Below are 20,190 nucleotides of genomic sequence, written 5' to 3'. Positions count from 1 at the left end.
TATTTTCTTAAGAGCCAAATTGCATGGAGATATGATACTTCTGTTAGCATTTTATGTACCGCCACCTTTCCAATTCACTGTTTTGACAGAGGGGTTTAACTTTATGGCTATGCATCCGGCTGTGCCAGCGATATGGCTGGGCGACTTTAATAACATATTAGACACAACCCTGGATAGGATGGTTGGTTCCCCGCCTTCTCAGGTGCCCACCCACTCAACTAGATTTGCACGTCTAAACAATGACTTTAACCTTGCAGACACGTGGAGACACAGGAAACATACAGTCCGGGCCTTTTCCTGTTTTTCCGCGTCTCATGACTCTATGTCCCGTATAGATCTCATACTTGTATCCAAATCACTTCTCCCTAGACTGACAGATGTAGGATTCTCCCCTAGGTCAATCTCCGACCACTGCTTATATTGGGCTCGATTTTCACTGCCACATACCCACACCCACCAACACAATGGCGACTCAATCCCTTTTGGCTAACCCTGTTGCCGGAAGATGACGGTCTCACAACCGACTGGGAGCACTATTTTGAGGTTAATGACGGTTCAGCTTCGCCACAGACAGTATAGGAAGCATTTAAAAAACAGCTCGCATGACACTCGCTGCCCGCATTAACAGACTGAAACAAAACTCAGACGCGGCCATGGTCGCAGCGACAATGAACCTGCAGACGGCGGAGAGGGAGTTTTTAGAAGATCCCGCTTTAGACAAAGCTGGCAACCTTACACTGTGTTCCAGGACACTTGACCAATTACACCATGAAAAATCTAGACATAAATTATTTTTCCAGCGGCAGAGGTCGTTCGAGCATGGGGAGAGAGCGGGGAAGCTATTGGCCTACCTAGCGCATAGTGAAGAGAGGCCCCTGGTAGTGATTTACCTCCGCTCCCCTGAGGGCCTACTTGTTAATGAGCCTACTCAGGTCACGGGAATGTTCCGGGACTTCTTCACCTCTCTGTACACAACCACTGCCACCGACAGCACCTCCCTAATGAAATCCTTCCTAGACGAGCTACCGATCCCCCAGTTGACTGAGGAACAGACTTTAGAACTAGACGCACCATTAACACAGGATGAAATCTCCAATGCACTAGCGGAGCTCCCCAGGTCCAAAGCTCCGGGCTCGGATGGTCTGCCTGGAATTTTATTCCACGTACTCAGACCTACTCGTCCCCAGACTACTAGCAGTATATAATTCCATATTCGAAAGATCTGACCTGCCCACCTCTATGAGGGAGGCCACGATAGTATTAATCCCCAAACCTGGTAAAGACCCACACCTCCCAGAGTCTTATCGCCCCATTTCACTACTCCAAGTAGATGTCAAGATACTCACAAAGGTGCTAGCCATCCCCCTCAATAAAGTCATCCTTTCGCTTGTGCATGAAGACCAGGCGGACTTCATGCCGGGTAGAAACACGTCTTTCAACCTTCGGAAACTATTTATTAACCTACAAACCGCACATGAAAACACGGGATCCAAGATAGTTGTAGCCTTAGACACCGCCAAGGCATTCGACTCTGTCGAATGGCGATACCTATGGACCTGTCTAGGCAAATTCGGTCTCGGTCCCAGAATTATAAAATGGGTCCAACTACTCGATCAGACTCCGATGGCCAAAGTCCTGGCCAATGGATGGCCTTCTGAACATTTTCCACTCTCCAGGGGAACGAGACAGGGGTGTCCTCTGTCGCCGCTGCTCTACGCTCTGGTGGCTAAGCCACTCGCTATAGCAATCCGCAACCACCCGGGGATAGTGGGTCTTCACAGGGGAGAAATCATGGAAAAAATTAGCACATATGCGGACAACACCCTATTATACCTAGACGACTCGGGCAATTCCCTACCATTAGCGCTAGCCTTAATAGAACGTTTCGGTACATTCTCCGGCCTACGGATCAATTGGGACAAATCCCAGATACTCCCTCTCAATAGCTTCCCACTACCCAGAGACAGGGCCATGCTACCCCTGCAAAGGGTTGCTGTCATTAAGTACTTAGGAATAAGGACCACCCGAGACCCCACGGATTACATATCACTCAACATAACACCGCTATATGACATGCTCAGGAAAAAGACACAGGTGTGGGCCTGCCTCCCACTGGGTGTAATGGGCCTCATAAAAATGATTCTATTACCAAAGATCCTATACATGATCTGGCACTCACCGGTCTATTTGGTGCTCAGACACTTCAAACTAATGGAAGCTCTCCTCAAACCGTTCGTCTGGGGTAACAACAGGCACAAACTCCCATGGCATAAACTTAAAAACCTGACCGACCTTGCCGGAATGGCACTGCCGGATTTCAATTAATACTATCTTGCAGCCCAACTGTTGCAAATCTTCCATATAGACAAGGTGGGTAGGATGCGGTTTCTCTGCTTTCTATGTCCACAGTGGTCACGGCCGACTCTAGACTCCCTAGTGGCGATAACTGGAGGTGCAGAGGGCGAGAGATGGTCAACTGACCGTGGATCCCTCCTGTATCAATATAGGAAAGTGTGGTATATAGCCTCGGACAAGTTACGCATTCCCCCACTACATGAATTTTCCTCCCTTTGGCATAATTTGACTTTACCTGAATTTAATCTAATCCCAGATAGTGGGGTGTGGAGTTCTAGGGGGGGTGTTCTACTTGTCCCATATCACCCACAACAGGAAACTTAGGTCCTTTGACATTCTGAAGTCTGAATTCGCATTGCCCAATCGAATGTTTTTTAGATACATATAACTTTGCCATGCTTTCCACCCTCACTTCCCCTTAGATGACCTGTCCCTGGGCAATAACCCACTGATGGAGGCAATAAAATACCCCGACCCTAAAAAGCTAATATCTCAATTTTATAATATGTTGTCACTCCCACCAGCAACCGTGGCAGCATATGCTCTGAAGTCTAGGTGGGAGGGAGAGGTGGGCCTAATGGAGGATGAGGAGTGGAGTGAAGCCCTAGATACATGTAAACTGGTCTCTCCCAAACTGGCAGACTGTTTAACCAAAATCTTCATAACGCATAAAGCATATCTCACGCCACTCAGAATCTCAAGATATAAGAGCAGTCAATCTACTAATTGCCCAATGTGTACCCAGGCAGTAGGCACATTCTTCCACCTAACGTGGAAATGCCCGAAAATTCAGACATTCTGGACACAGGTGATGAGATTCCTACATGGCACGATGGGCTCCCCTATAACGCTTCAACCAAAACCGTGTCTTCTGGGAATCTTCCCTGACCCAGAGTTTAATAAGTTCACTAAGCAGTTCCTAAACAAAATATCCAGATTCTAGCAATGACTTTCCTTGCAGAAAAGAGTATTTTGTTTAGGAACTGCTTAGTGAACTTATTAAACTCTGGGTCAGGGAAGATTCCCAGAAGACACAGTTTTGGTTGAAGCGTTATAGGGGAGCCCATCGTAGTACAGCATTGACTTCTGCTATCCAGTGTGAGAACTCTCGTGGGTTGGGTCTCATCCAGATTCTAGTGCATGGCAAATGAGGTTCAATCATGGCAAATGAGGTTCAATGTAGAAAAATGTAAAATAATGCATTTGGGTGGCAAAAATATGAATGCAATCTATACACTGGGGGGAGAACCTCTGGGGGAATCTAGGATGGAAAAGGACCTGGGGGTCCTAGTGAATGATAGGCTCAGCAATGGCATGCAATGCCAAGCTGCTGCTAATAAAGCAAACAGAATATTGGCATGCATTAAAAGGGGGATCAACTGCAGAGATAAAACGATAATTCTCCCGCTCTACAAGACTCTGGTCCGCCCGCACCTGGAGTATGCTGTCCAGTTCTGGGCACCAGTCCTCAGGAGGGACGTACTGGAAATAGAGCGAGTACAAAGAAGGGCAACAAAGCTAATAAAGGGTCTGGAGGATCTTAGTTATGAGGAAAGGTTGCGAGCACTGAACTTATTCTCTCTGGAGAAGAGACGCTTGAGAGGGGATATGATTTCAATTTACAAATACTGTACTGGTGACCCCACAATAGGGATAAAACTTTTTCGCAGAAGAGAGTTTAATAAGACTCGTGGCCACTCATTACAATTAGTAGAAAAGAGGTTTAACCTTAAACTACGTAGAGGGTTCTTTACTGTAAGAGCGGCAAGGATGTGGAATTCCCTTCCACAGGCGGTGGTCTCAGCGGGGAGCATTGATAGCTTCAAGAAACTATTAGATAATCACCTGAATGACCGCAATATACAGGGATATGTAATGCAATACTGACACATAATCACACACATAGGTTGGACTTGATGGACTTGTGTCTTTTTTCAACCTCACCTACTATGTAACTATGTAATGTTTATCAAGAAATACTGTACACTATACTTGACACTTGTCACGGTGGCCTGCTGTATGTATCTTTTCTCTTTGTTCAAAAAAAGATTTTGATTGGAAGAAAAAAAAAAAACATTTTTGCCGAAGCATGGGGGCAGCAGGGGCGGAGGAGCGATTTGCTCCTACCTTTTGCGGGTGGATGCCCCCATGCTTCACACTGACACATAATCACACACATAGGTTGGACTTGATGGACTTGTGTCTTTTTTCAACCTCACCTACTATGTAACTATGTAATGTTTATCAAGAAATACTGTACACTATACTTGACACTTGTCACGGTGGCCTGCTGTATGTATCTTTTCTCTTTGTTCAAAAAAAGATTTTGATTGGAAGAAAAAAAAAAAACATTTTTGCCGAAGCATGGGGGCAGCAGGGGCGGAGGAGCGATTTGCTCCTACCTTTTGCGGGTGGATGCCCCCATGCTTCAGCATATATATATTTTAGGCACAGGTTGCGTTAAATGTTTTATTTTTTACTGGTTTTTTTTTATTTGCTTTGCAGGTATGGTATGTCTTACTGTTATACTATAATGTTACTTTGTTTTATTGTTAACCATCATTTGCTCAGCAGGTACGCCATTCAGTTGCAGCGCAGATTTATTTATCTTGACAGCAACAGCGTTTGCTCCCACAATACATAAAGCCGTGACTCCAGCGATGTAGGGGGTGATTTATATATGCCGAAGCATGGGGGCAGCAGGGGCGGAGGAGTGATTTGCTCCTAACTTTTGGGGCGGATGCCCCCATGCTTCGGCATATATAAATGGTGCATGTATGCCCATCATTAGAAGTGGGTGGATGAAGGGAGGTATTCTAATGGTGGGCATACAAAAAAAAAAAAATGAAAGGAACAGTTTAAAAATAAGATAAAAAAGCAAAAAAAAAATAAAGAAAAAAAAAAATGAAATAAAAGCACCCCTGTCCCCCCCTGCTCTCGCACAAAGGTGAACGCAAGCATCAGTCTGGCGTCAAATGTAAACTGCAATTGCACCATGCATGTGAGGTATCACTGCAAAGGTCAGATCGAGGGCAGTCATTTTAGTAGTAGACCTCCTCTGTAAATCTAAAGTGGTAACCTTTAAAGGCTTTTAAAAATTTATGTAGTTTGTCGCCACTGCACGTGCGCAATTTTAAAGCATGTCATGTTTGGTATCCATGTACTCTGCCTACGATCATCTTTTTTATTTCATCAAACATTTGGGCAATATAGTGTGAGACTTTTTGGGAGCCTAGCCGCGTAGCACCACCCCTTCAGGGTTTCTAAGGGTGTACATTTTTGATTTCACTCCTCACTGCCTATCACAGTTTCGGAGGCCATGGAATGCCCAGATGGCACAACCCCCCCCCCCCCAATGACCCCATTTTGGAAAGGAGACACCCCAATCTATTTGCTGAGAGGTATGGTGAGTATTTTGCAGACCTCACTTTTTGTCACAAAGTTTTGAAAATTGAAAAAAGAAAAAAAAAAAAAAATTTTTTCTTTTCTTTCTTCATTTTCAAAAACAAATGAGATGTGCGGTCATTTGGGGGGGTTTTGTGCCATCTTGGCATTTTATGGCCTTCGAAACTGTGATAGGTAGTGAGGAGTGAAATCAAAAATGTATGCCCTTAGAAATCCTGAAGGCGGTGCTTGGTTTTTGGGGCCCCGTACGCGGCTAGGCTCCCAAAAAGTCCCACACATGTGGTATCCCTGTACTCAGGAGAAACAGCAGAATGTATTTAGGGGTATAATTCCACATATGCCCATGGCATGTCTGAGCAATATATCATTTAGTGACAACTTTGTGCAAAAAAAAAAAAAAAAAAAAACAAGTTTGTCATTTTCCCGCAACTTGCGGCAAAATATAAATTATTCCATGGACTCAACATGCCTCTCAGCAAATAGCTTGGGGTGTCTACTTTCCAAAATGGGGTCATTTGGGGGGGGGGGTTTGTGCCATCTTGGCATTTTATGGCCTTCGAAACTGTGCTAGGTAGTGAGGAGTGAAATAAAAATTTACGCCCTTAGAAATCCTGAAGGCGGTGATTGGTTTTCGAGGGCTCCGTACGCGGCTAGGCTTCCAAAAAGTCCCACACGTGGTATCCCCATACTCAGGAGAAGAGGAGAAGCAGCAAAATGTATTTTGGGGTGCAATTCCACATATAACCATGGCATGTGTGAGCAATATATCATTTAGTGACAACTTATTGTATTGTAAATATTGTAAAATATATTTTTTTTGTCATTATTGAATCACTCGGGACAAAAAAATTAAATATTCAATGGGCTCAACATGCCTCTCAGCAATTTCCTTGGGGTGTCTACTTTCCAAAATGGGGTAATTTGGGGGGGGAGGTTGTACTGCTCTGCCATTTTAGCACCTCAAGAAATGAGATAGGCAGTCATAAACTAAAAGCTGTGTAAATTCCAGAAAATGTACCCTAGTTTGTAGACGCTATAACTTTTGCGCAAACCAATAAATATACGCTTATTGGCATTTTTTTTTTTTTTTTTTACCAAAGACATGTGGCTAAATACATTTTGGCCTAAATGTATGACTAAAATTGAGTTCATTGGATTTTTTTTATAACAAAAAGTAAAAAATATCATTTTTTTTCAAAATTTTCGGTCTTTTTCCGTTTATAGCGCAAAAAATAAAAACCACAGAGGTGATCAAATACCATCAAAAGAAAGCTCTATTTGTGGGAAAAAAAGGACGCAAATTTCGTTTAGGTACAGCATTGCATGACCGCACAATTAGCAGTTAAAGCAATGCAGTGCTAAATTGTAAAAATTGCTCTGGTCAGGAAGGGGGTAAAACCTTCAGGGGCTGAAGTGGTTAAACAGACACTCACCTGTCCCACGGTCCAGTGATGCGAGTGCCCGGAGCCTCGCTCATCTCCCCCTCCTCTCCGTGGCGCAGTCATAGCAACTGTGGGAACCCGGTCGTGACAGCTTACACCTTCACGGCCGGGCGCGCACTGCGCATGTGCGGGTCGCATTGCGCTCTGCTATTGGCCAGGCAATCTTCTAGGACCTGTGACGTGTCCCAGAAGATTGCTAGCAGGGAGGGGTCGCCTAGGCGGCCGAGAAGAGGAAGAAGTGAGACAGGAAGTCCCACTAAAAAGAAGGTACCCCCCCCCAAAAAAAATGACATGCCAAATGAGGCACGTAAGGGGGCGAGAAGTGCTTAAAGCGAAAGTTCCACTTTTGGGTGGAACTCTGCTTTAAGCCAGCCAAGCCTGCAATCTCATGCTTGTAGTATTGCATTTGTTACACGTGTCCCAAGCTCCCAGTTTGTTTGCCCTGCTCCGCTAGATTGGATTTCCTCATTGACATCGGATTGGATATTGACTACTCTCTGCACTATGCCTGCTTTTTGACGGATTGGTCCCTAACTATTCTGAACCTTACCTGCCTTGTACCTGGACTGCCAATTGAACCACTCTGCCAACCACAATTGAGCCTCTCTGCCAACCACAAGTACCTGTTTGTTTGCTCTCTTCGCACCTGCACAGGTTCTGGGGGCAACCGAGTACTGGTAGGCCTGCTTGCCTTAGGGGAAAGGGGGTTGCTAAAGATGAAGAACACAGAAGCTAGCTACATTGTCTGACCACCCGCGTTCTCAGGAAGAGAATTCAGCAATACCTGCCACCATGAAAATTTCTGGTCTTATTTAAAAATCAATATATTATAACGTAATGAAATGTGGACCTTATTATAACGTAATGAAATGTGGACCTAAATATAAGCAAATAACTCTTTTCCTTGAAATGCAAGTTACAAAAAAGTACCTTCCTCAGTAGAAAACATTATAAGAAAGTATATGCCTGTACCCTCCACCCTGCCTCTTTTCAGTATAGTTCACTGCCATGCCACCTGGTTCAAATCTACTCTGCTATGTACTGCATCGCGTAATGCAGACAGTGATGTGCATGTTCATCCTATATGTTATGTGTAGGAGGTGAAAGTGGTGCAGCATTGCATGGGTAGGAGCAATGCACCTAACCCAGTAGCAAACACTATATGGAAATATATGCCTGTACCTACCATCCTCCCTGCCTCTTTCTGATTCTCAGTATAGTTCACTGCCATTCCACCTGATTCAAATTTACTCTGCTATGCACTGCCTTGTTGAATGCAGAAAGTAGTGTACATGGTCATCCAATATGTGATTTGTAGGAGGTGCCAGAGGTGCATTAGGGTAATGGGAAGCATTGCACAGGAAGGAAGCAAAATATTAAACCTGCTGTGCAGCGACTACATTACTTGGAATTGGTTTAAAGCTTGACCTGAAGAGATTGCAGGTTTTGTTTCAAATACAACAGAAGCATATAAAGCCTCACTCTTGGATTCATGTTACTTCTTTCTATGAATCATGGGAACCAGGGGACAAAACCACACAATCATGCATTTTACACGTCAAACACAAAAGAATGCAATACATTACGTAAACAAAGAGTGACCAATGAGTATAGATTTATCTGACACACAAATCCCATCTTTCATTCCATACATAACTTAATTATGTACACGTTTATTATTTCACACTAAGAAGAATACTTAAAAAATATTTATAACCCTGCTTGTAATCTGGGAAGTTCAAGCTAACAGGATTTCGGCAGGATCAACAGAGAATTTTTGAGGGATAACTACAGCAGAAATACTTTAAATTCTGCACTGATACACAGCAGCTGTATAAACGTAGTCTATTCTATGTCACACACACAGACCTGCAAAAGCCTTTGCAGACATATCTGTGATTATACACAGACGTACACCTCACATGACATAAAGACATATGACAGCCATGCACATGCACAGCTCCCATTCCACACAAGGACACACATGCTTCTGGGCTGGGAGCAATTGCTGCCACCTACTTCCAGCCCCCAGCCCAGACCCAGCCAAAGCCGGTGACAGCAGTCTGACCAGCGGTCTTTTCCGCTTACTCTCACGTCCCCGTTGGTGATGTGAGGAGCAGGAAATGAAGAATAAATGGGCTCCTTCCGGTAAATCTTTATAATGCTTCTGTCCTGGATATCTCTGAGAAAAGAAAAACAAGGAATGTCAGTAACAAAATTTAAAGAACAATCTACCCAGGAAAATCTAAAGACAAGCACTGGAAAGAGACACAAACGCTGTAGATGACTTATTTTCCAGAAAGGACCAGTGCTACATATTGTTACTACATTCGAATACAAACTGATTACTTTTGGCTGAATATCAGAGCTTCCATACTTTTAAGTAGAACGGTAGCAAGACTTTAGACATTCAACTATTTACATATCATTAACAAGCAGTAAAAATAACTTCAAGCAAGCCCTCACAGACATCTGTATATCAAGGAACCATGGAGTAATTCATCCTAAAAGCTGTGAGATAATTTTTTTTTGCTTTAGGTGACTTGGTAGCCTGCTGACCTTTGAGCTTTTGGACACAGAGGCAAAAAACAACTCTGGTATCTTTTCTGAAGCATTAAAATCATATCACAAGTATGACAGGAACATAAAAGGTAACGCATTTCACGCTAAAGTCAGCGCTTACTCAAACCTGGTTTGAGAAAAGTGCTGACTTTAGCACGAAACGCGTTACCTTTTATGTTCTTGTCATACCTGTGATATGATTTTAATGCTTCAATAAAGATACCAAGCTTTCTTTCTCCTTCAGCAACAGTAAATCTAAGGCTACTTTCACACTGAGGTGTTTCTCAGGCGCTAAAGGACTAAAAATAGCACCTGTAAAGCACCTGAAAAACACCTCCCCTGCAGCCCCCGTGTGAAAGCCCGAGTGCTTTCAGCCTGGAGCGGTGCGCTAGTAGGACGTTAGAAAAAGTCCTGCAAGCAGCATCTTTCGGGCGGTGTGGAAGCGGTGTATACACTGCTACTCAACCTCCCCTGCCATTAAAATCAATGGCCACCGCTGCCGAAGTGCCTGCAAAGCGCTTCGGCAGCAGTCCTTTGCGGGCACTTTTAACCCTTTATTTGGCCGCTAGCGGGGGTTAAAAGCGCCCCGCCAGCGGCCGAAAGGCGCCTCTATAACAACGGTAAAGTGCCGCTAAAATTAGCGGCACTTTACCGCTAATGCCCCCCCCCCAGTGTGAAAGTACTCTTTTTTTTTATATTATTTTTTATATCAACGTACAAAAAACAGAAGTTCAAAATTCACACATGGTTATAATTAATAAGTAACTTTAATTCGCCCCGCCCACCCCCCCCTCCTCAATCAATCTCCATCCCCTCTCCCCTAATCCCTTATCTAGTTTTCTCCATTTCTCCCAGTTCTCCCGGTTCGCCATGTCTTATCCTCCTACAACCTCCACATAGCTCATTGTCTTCTTAAACGCCTTCCAATCTTTCCATCTATTTACCATTCCCTCCTCTCTGCTGTATCTCAGATATTCCAGGTTATATATGTCTCTTCTACCCTTCCAATCCAATCCTTTATTGTGAGGCTTTCTATTTATTGCCAACGTTTTGGTATCTGACTTTTGGCAGCGTTCATCAGATGAGGTATCACGGATTCTTTATATTGTTTTATTGAATTTTCTGTCCCGTGGAATAAGCACATCCAAGGGTCTTCTAATATTTCTCTATTAGTGACCTTGTTTATTAACTGTAAAATCTCTTGCCAGTATCCTTTTTTTATTTTTGGACACTCCCACCATATGTGGGCCAACTTTCCCACTACTTTACATCCTCGCCAACAGTGTGGTGATTTGCTATTTGCATATTTTGTCTGGGGTTATATACCAACTTGTAAGGCATTTGTAGTTCATCTCTGCTGTATTAGTATCTGCTGCGTAGCTATGTACCAGTCTCAATATTTTTCCTAATTCTTGTTTTCCCTTTTTTTTTTTTTATGTATGGCGGAACCTCCAGCCCCTCCATTAAAATTTTATAAATCCGTGAAATACCATTTCTTGTGTTTGATGCTATACACAACCGCTCCAGAGGCCTAAGATCGTTCACTGATCTTATTGGTTGTGGCAAAGTTGTAACAAAATGCTTCAACTGAAGGTACCGTCATTCATTAATCACTATCAAATCTGTTTTGTGTTTTAATTCTTCAAATGTGCATATTTTCCCATTTTCTATTATGTCCTTTAATTGTGCGTTTTCATTTTTTTCCATGCTCCGAATCATTTCCTTTTCCCGGTGTGAAATAATTTGTTTCTTTCAGTGATAACAATAGTGAGTTCTATTTCCATTTGCCTTGTTTGTGTATTAGATCCCAAATTCTAAGTACATTTTGTGTCATTACTTGTGTATTCTCTCCCAGTGCTCTAAATTGAGGTGGAGTCCAAATAATTCTACCCAGCCGTGTATCACTCAATATATTCTCAATTTGTACCCATCTTTTTTTCATTTTTCTCCCTTACCCACTCCATTACCCGTGATATTAAAACCGCATTATAATATTTTTTAAAGTCTGGTACCTTTAGCCCGCCTTGCGCTTTATCTTTCCTTTGTACCGAGAATTAAATTCTCAGTTTCCTATTCTGCCAAATGAAGTTAGTTATTATATTTTTTTTATGTTTTAAAATTTGTCTGAGGTAGAGAAATAGGCAACATTTGAAATTTGTACATAACTTTCGGTACTATTACCATCTTTATGATGTTTATTTGTCCTATCCATGAGAGGGACCTTGTTGCTAATTTTCTTATTTCCGATTTTATTTCATTTAGTAGTGGGATATAGTTTACCTGGTGTATTTTCCCTGGGGATGATGTTAATCTTATTACTAAATATTTTAATTCTGTCTTCCATGTAAATTGAAATTCTTGCTGTAGGCACTGTTCTTCCTGTTTATTTACGTTTATGTTTAAGATCTCTGATTTAGAAAGGTTTTATTTTTAAGTTTGATAATGTCCATAATGTTTCAGTATCTCCATTAAATTGGGCATTGTAATCCTAGGTTTAGAAATATAGAATAGTACATCATCAGCATAAGCTGCTATTTTATGCTCCTCCTCTCCTATCTTGATCCCTCCTATATCTGGGCTGTTCCTAATGGTTGCCAAAAGGGGTTCTAGTGATAGCACGAATAATAGTGGTGAAAGGGGACACCCCTGTCTCGTTCCACTGAACATTTTGAAAGGGGAAGATGAAGCCCCGTTGACCTTTACAATTGCAGTAGGGTGTTTATATAATACTTTGATCCACTGGACCATCCTTGGACCTATTCCCATAGCTTCCAGGGTGTTCAACATAAATCCCCAGTCCACCCTGTCGAATGCTTTTTCTGCATCTATCGACAGGAATAGACCTGGGGTATTTCCCTTTCTAATTTTCTGAAGCAAGAGCAATGTTCTCACCCCATTGTCTCTTCCTTCTCTGCCAGGGATGAACCCCACTTGGTCCGCATGCACCAAATCGGTCATCAGATCTTTCATCCTTGTGGCTAAAACTTTTGCAAATAATTTAGTGTCTGCGTTCAACAGGGATATTGTGTGAAAGTACTCTTAAACCTGTTAGCTGACCAGCCTCTAGTGGCTCTGATTTTAGGCACAGTACCAAGAATAGTGAGCAACTGAACATGTGCAGAACGGGGCGAGACAGTGCATTACTACATTTTAAAAAGTTCAGGCCCCTTTTTTTATGTTTTACATAGCTACTGTATACATGCAAAGAGGACAGCCTGAAGTGATCTATCAGGACTTAAATGATACGTTCACCTTTTGTAATATGTTACACCCATATTCAGGGCGTAACATGTTACAGATGCACCGGTCCCCCGCTCCTCCTGAACCCCCGCTCTGACAGTTAGCAGGAGATCTTCTCCCTTCCGCTAGCTGTCACAATCTGTAAAAAAACTGAGCTCCGCCCGCCCACTGGATCATCCATTCACAGTGTTCTGTGAATCAGAAAACTTGTAGTTTTCAGTGAACTACCTATAAATGAACTATGCTATTAATGAACTACGCTATTAATCGGTGTGGTAGTTCATGAAGTCTTCCTGTCACAGTGTAACTGCCTGGCCTTATCGGAGGTATGGCTAGACAGATACACAGACAGTCTGCAGGACTGTGGCATTACACTTAATTTCTGCTGATTGTGGGTGCAATGCTTTACAAGTCCATTACAACAATAATAATAAATGCATATTTCTCTACCTGCATAATAAAATGTGCATTTATTTATGTATTTATTTTTGTAAAGGTGAACTTATCCTTTCATTTTCTGACTAAAGTTCCACTTTAAGGTTAGTTATTCACTCATAATCTTACAGTACACCTTTAGGCTAATAGTGAACTCAGCACAGTCCCTATTGATACCTTCTTGAACCACAGTCAGGCTGGCAAACAGTCTATACACAATCCATACCTGACATCCTCCAATTCATAGAAGACATTGCGGGACTCGTCTTTGATAAGTATGGCGGTGTTGTGAGATTTCAACATTCCCATGGTGAGTTTTTGTTGGAACATATGCACAATAAGAGCATGTAAAGTGTCCATGCTGGTGATCTCATGTGTGATATGTACACGCCTTGTCTCATCGCCATACTGCAGGAACAAGACACCTGAAAAAGAAGAGGAATCTCATTTTTATTGCATCACGGAAAACAGGAAACTAGATTATGATGAACTTATGGTAAAGATAAGGAAAGGGTCTCTCTAATGCTCATAGAAACTTGTCAGACTCCATGAGTTTGCTTTAATGAAAGCAAATTGGCTATTTCCAAGAGCTCTGTGAATATGGTGAAATTTCACTATGTAAAGAATACCCATTTATGTACATGTACAAGGAAAATCAAAAACACAATTTTTTGCTTGCACATGGATAGATGATGGATGTCAACAAAGCTTCACCTTATTTGATGTACTCTGGGGAAAAGTCCCTTTAAAAAGTGAACTGTCTATTTGCCTTCAGTAAACCAAACCCCAAATGTCTTTTCTGGTGCAAATTATAAAATTAAAGGGTCACTAAAACTGGTATTTAAGTTAAAGGTTGAAGCTGATGAGCCTCATCCTCTCCTGGCTTCATATACTGTATGGCCTTGATACTCCAGCAACATCTCCCTGCCATAGTATCCAACTCTTAGGAGTTTTAGGTGTTACTTCCCACCTGTGAGAGTTCCCGCACCAACTTGCAGATTCTCTACAATATAAAATATATTGTTTAAGATTCACATGTGAATACCTTATAGTAAATAAACCTGTATCTATTTTCTACACTCACCCTAAAATCTTTTTCTCTGCATTCATTGAAGGACACGGCAGAAATCCTTTTAATCCTAACCACTGACCGTTGGGTTATAGTGGCACCTGGAGGTGCACAAAGTAGCACAGCCCTGGGGTAACTTTTGCCAGTGGTCAAACCCTGCATCTGCTAGAGGCAGCTTATATAGTCACAAAGCAATGCACAGAAAACATATAAACAACTGGTGAAGAAAAAAACAACCAGAGGGGTGTGTACTGTGTGTGCCCTTTAAAGAATGCAGAGAAACTGATTTTACGGTGAGTGCAAAAAATTCTATTTTCTCCTCTATTCATTGTAGGACACGAAGAAGTAGAGATTCTTTGGATCTGGACCTTTGGAATGTCTCTAAAGTAGTGTCTACCCAACCAAAGTGAAAAATGAACAAACCTTCCCGCCCCAAGGGCAAAAAGCTCACAACGCACTCACCTCTAGTGGAATGGGCTGTAACAATAATCTGCTAAAATTTTCTCAAGTATTAGCCAACAAAGCTATCTTGCCCTTGTGCAAGCCCTCCGACTGGGAAAAGAAAATCTGTCTCACAAAATAAAGCCATGGCAGAAAGGTAAACCCAACAAGCCCTAACTACATTCATCATTAAGATGAGAGGCAGATACCACCTTTGGCAAAAATGAGAGTCTTGTTCATATGCAAAAATAAAAAAGGGAGAAAAAGGCTGTCAATTTCCAAAACCCTCCAATCTGAGGTGATTGCCACCAAAATGGCCACTTTTTGTGAAAGTGCCAGCAAGGGAAGTATCCGAATATTTTAAAATGTGGTTTTCTGCAAAACAAAGTAACAAATTCAGGTCCCACAGCGACACTGGAGAACTGAATGGAGCAGTTGCATGCACACTAATTTGAATGAAAGTATGCAAATGAATCCACACCGACTCACAACATGAGATAATAAGCTTTCCAGGTATGATGATATATGTTCATGAATGCCGGTTTGCAAGCATTAAAGATGAATTCCAGACATGATATATTTTTACATAGTTGCACTGCTCCAACTTAGTCCAACTGTAACTACGTATATGCCAATGCCCCTTGAAGCTGGAAATCACTGAAGGAGACACTGCTATTTTAGTGATCTCCACTTGCTTCTAGGGCTCTCTGAATCATTGCAAAGCATTGTCTGATTGGAGGGTGGTGACATCATGCTCTTCACCTCGTTCAATTTGAGAATGCTTTGCATTTATTTACAAAATGCAGAGCATTCTCTGAATGGTGCCTGTGTTGAGCGGACAATCTCCTGTGTTCGTAATGCTCCAGGCTGGCCACTCAGCATGGAATCCGGAAGCAAGTGGAGAACACTGAAGTAGCGGTGTCTGCTTCAGTGATTTCCAGCTTCCATGGTCATATATGGTGTATACATAGTTACATTGGTACAAGCAGGTGCAACTATTTAAAAATACACCACTGCTAAACAAATTCCTTAAGCATTCTGGGGATCACAGAGTCTGACAGCACCCTTTTAACACATTTGAGCATTAATTGGTAACCAAGATCCCCACTTGGACCAAAAGCCCTGTGCTGACAGCTTCCTCAAATTATGCTGGAGTCCATCATTCCAATTTTCTAGGAAAAGAGGTAGAATATTTCCCAGCTAGCATCAATGGAAAGTGAAGCCCCTATACCAGGGAAGCCTTGAAATTATTCTCACTCAGATTTTCCTGCCCAGTTTTAAATTAGATTTGTCCCAATTGGCCACAACCTCCTGTTAAAGAATTTGTATGTGAGGTTCAGCATATAGAACTGCTTCAATAGAGGAGACTAACAGGTCCAGAAATTGCATGTAAGGTGAAAATGTATGCAAATTTGTGAAAGGCCAGAAGGTATATTTGGACTCAGAGCTTCTGAATTTTTTCCTGTGGAAAGAACACCTTGGTCTGACCTGTATCCCAATCAATCCCAGGTACTCCAGATAGAAAGAGTTTGAGATGACTTCTTATGTTTAAAATCCAGCTGAACTTCTCCAAACTGTGGATGGTAATCTCCAGGCTAGAGTGAGAATCCACTCGTAGAAGAAGGTTGTCTAAATAATCCACAATAGAAAGCCCACACTGTTTTACTACTTTTTTTTTTGGAATGTCTGGTCCAATGACCAACATTCAGAGAAGTTTTTTTTTTTTTAGTCGAATCAGCGGGATAAAGAAAAAAAAAAAAAAAAAAAAACTACTCAATCCTCCCTACTGAGCTTTTGGGAAGACTTCCCCACCATCAGAATACACGGTTCAGCATTGCAGGCCATAGCCTGCAGTGCTGATCGAAAGCCTAAAATCCGACAGGACGGTTGTACAGAAGTCGATCAGTAGATGAACTTATGTACAACCATAGTGCCCATACATGGATTGAAATTTGTCCAGTCCCCGCTGAACCAGTCAAATCTCAATCCATGTATGGCAGGCTTTAGGTCAAAGAAGCCAGCGAATAACAAATGCCAAGACGGAATGTCTGGAGATCAGAGGTCCAACAGCAAACACATTTAGGATCTTATACTAACTGGTCAATCAGCTCAACATAAACAAGCAACATCATTCATTCTTTAATTCCTGGTACAACAGTTAAGCCCACAAAGTAAAAAAACAAAGCCATAAAACTGGTCCACCAACAGTGAGAATAAATACTGCGACAGCCTCTGTTTTCTTGTCTGTCGAATCCATAAAGTAATGAGACTCCTGTTCTGGTATATAGTCTGAACACAGGAGAAATCCACTTATTAAAGTAGAGATCCGCCGAATTTTTTTTTTTTTTTTAAAGTCAGCAGCTACAAATACTGCAGCTGCTGACTTTTAAAATAAGGACACTTACCTGTCCAGGGCGCCCGCGATGTCAGCACCGGAAGCCAAACCGTCTCTCGGTCCTCGGGTGCTGCCGCCGCCATCTTCGGTAAGGGAATCAGGAAGTGAAGCCTTGCGGCTTCACTTCCTGGTTCCCTACTGCACATGCGCAAGTTGCGCTGCGCAATCCGAATGGTCCCTGCTGTCTCTGGGACCTGTGTGTCTCCCAGCAGACAGCGGGGGTGGGTGGGGGGTGGAAAGTGGCTCGACACCGGAGGAGGGTTCCAAAAAGCGGAAGTTCCATTTTTGTGTGGAACTCCGCTTTAAGGAACTCCTCATTTAAAGGAGAGCAATACAAAAAGTGTTTGGGTAAGACAAAGGCCTGCACTGGACACTTCTAGTCCTTTTAAATGAAGTTGTCAAAAAAACAGTGAGAAGGAAAAACCTTAGTGAAGTCTTTGTACTTGTGTGTACCAAACTGAACTGAAGCCCCTGACAAATTACATGGAATAACCTCTTTTTTGAGAGTTTCACACACTGCAGAGTCTAAATTCTTATTCTGTAATAAAGTTAAGGGCTGGTGCGTCATCCCCACTGAATAGACTCTGGTTTAGCAGAGCGTGCGGGCACTGCAGAAGTCTTACCTTCATCTTTAGAACGCTCAGAAGAAGAGGGTCATGGAGGAGGGAATTTTTTCACTGACTTGCAAGCAAGTGCCTGTTCCTTACGAGATATAAATCCTTCTATGGCAGTCGAAATGGCATTCAAGGAGAGAACTAAATGAGTAAGGATGCCTGCATATCCACAGCAGGTTTACACTTAAAGTAGTTGTAAGGCTAAAGGTTTTTTTACCCCAATACATTAACTGCCTTAAAGTGGTAGTAATCCTAAAAAAAATAAAAAAAAGAAGAAGATCCCATTTCCTTAGCAGGTTAACTGGTGCTTGTGCTGTCTAACCTGTAAAAATTCTGGTTGATCCTGACTGTTCCTGTGTACCCCTATGTAAACTGACCACGTTAATCATGGCTGCTGATTCAGGATTACCGTGGTCAGTGTACATGTCACCATCATCCTGCTGATCTCCTCTTTCCCCCTCCCTCCCTTCCCCCTCCCTCCCTGGCTGTAAGCTCCTATGGGTGTGAGCCGCCCCTCCACTCCTGCCACTATTAATAGTTGGTAGTAAACTTAACTAAAGATTACTGCCAGCACCTCCCTTTTATGCAGCCACTATACATTGTGTAAATGTTAGTGTAAAGTTTGTACTCCAAACTTTTCTGGCCAGTCACATGACCTCAGGCTGCTCCCCTTCCCCATCTAAGGGCTACAGCGGGAGGGCTGAGCGGCCATCACAGCAGTCACGTGACCTCCCCGGCAAACGTCAAAGGGGGATCTCGGCCCCTCCTTCTGTAGCCCTTAGATCGGAGGATGAGAGTGGCCAGAAGTCACGTGAGCGGCCAGAAAAGATCGGAGAGAAGGTTCTTAGAGACATAATTTTACACTAACATTTACAGTGTGGGATGGCTGGAAGTGGTTTTATTTAATTTTTAGGTGCAAGTAAGTGAGGAAAGGAGAGTATTCATGTTTATCGTTCCAGTGAGAATAAGTGGAGGGTACTTTCTCTCATGACAGGCCACCTCCCTCTGGAGCAGGGGTGTTGTCTGCCTGGGGGGACACTATAACCGATCAGCTAGGTGGCCAGTTGGTCATGTCTGCCCCCCCGCCCTCCAAAGAAATCTCACAGCCTGCTTATCAGATACATGATAGTGCTGTCATAGCCAAAATTTGGCCAGTTCAGCATGGACCAGGCGAATTTTGATCAGTGTGTGGCCCTCCCTGCTTGACAAAATCAATTGTTTGATCAACCTCTGTTGAAGGGATATTCTGGGATATACTGGTGGGGGGATCCCACATTCCCCCCACCAGTGTAAAAAAGGAAACCTTTTTTTTTTTTCTTTTAGTTTTCTGGCTGAAAAAAAACTACTTGTCAATGGCCAGCTTAGGATTATCAGCAGGACCATTAGGCAAAAAACTGAGCTGTCTCAAGAAAATGGGGGTTCGACTACTAGCAGGACTGCCCCTTGGCTGTACTTCTTTGCTATGTGCCTAGTGTTCGACTCCTGCGGGTAGCATTATAAATTAATGGTCAAGATCTAAAGGAATTCTGCTGTTTCCTTTAGTGAACAGAAAAACATATGTGCTGCAGAACTTAAAGAGGTTGTAAACCTCCAAAAAAAATCCCCCCCCCCCCCCAAAAAAAATCCTGCAAGACAAAAGGCATAATGAGCTAATATGCATCACATACTAGCTCATTATGTAATACTTACCTCAGAACGATGCCCTGGCTCGGCACCAACATGTTTCCGGGAGCCCACAAACCCAACTTCTGGGTTCGTGGGCTCCGGCGCTGTGTTTGGACAGAGCCGCGATTACATCAATCCCGCGCAGGCGCGAGGGTGCCCATGGTCAAGGCACGGACCCTGAAGAAACGGCACGAGCGTTCCTTCAGTGTGCATGCACTGATAATGTCGGTGGCAGCGTATATAGTAAATATCTCCTAAGCGGTGCAAGTTTAGGAAATATGTACAGTACCTACAGGTAACCCTTAGTATAGGCTTACCTGTAGGTACATTTAAAAAGAAAGACTTTACTTCTTCTTTAAATAATCTGTACAGTTTTCTTTTAGCCCCATGGCAAAGTCCCATAAACACCTGTTGAGGTTGCCAGTGAAATCCACCTAAGGCCCCTTTCACACGGGGTTGTCCATTTTCACTACTCCGCTTGCTCAGCGGGGATCACTTCATTGATCCCCGCTGAGCCGGCGGATGACAAGTCAGTCTCTGCACTCTGTGCAGGGACGGACCTGTCAG

The 20,190-nt window shown here is 42.9% G+C and overlaps 1 protein-coding gene across 18 annotated transcripts in view; it reads right to left on the bottom strand.

Moving 5' to 3' along the window:
- The window catches only part of SRCIN1 (SRC kinase signaling inhibitor 1), a 1,023,634-nt gene that overhangs the window by 273,799 nt on the left and 729,645 nt on the right, over nt 1-20,190 (bottom strand). For 13 of the 18 annotated variants that reach the window (XM_073608254.1, XM_073608252.1, XM_073608255.1 and 10 more), the window contains 2 exons: nt 13,666-13,864; nt 9,222-9,384 (listed from right to left, as the gene is read on the bottom strand). In XM_073608254.1, the coding sequence (XP_073464355.1) occupies nt 9,222-9,384; nt 13,666-13,864 (362 nt within the window). The remainder of the gene's footprint in view (nt 1-9,221; nt 9,385-13,665; nt 13,865-20,190) is intronic. The other 5 variants (XM_073608260.1, XM_073608247.1, XM_073608248.1 and 2 more) reach the window with 1 other exon arrangement.

This window comes from Aquarana catesbeiana, linkage group LG12 (genome assembly GCF_042186555.1).
Source record: "Aquarana catesbeiana isolate 2022-GZ linkage group LG12, ASM4218655v1, whole genome shotgun sequence".
NCBI lineage: Eukaryota > Metazoa > Chordata > Amphibia > Anura > Ranidae > Aquarana > Aquarana catesbeiana.
Note: the sequence above shows the minus strand (reverse complement) of the source record. Positions and strands in the feature narration are given on the sequence as shown.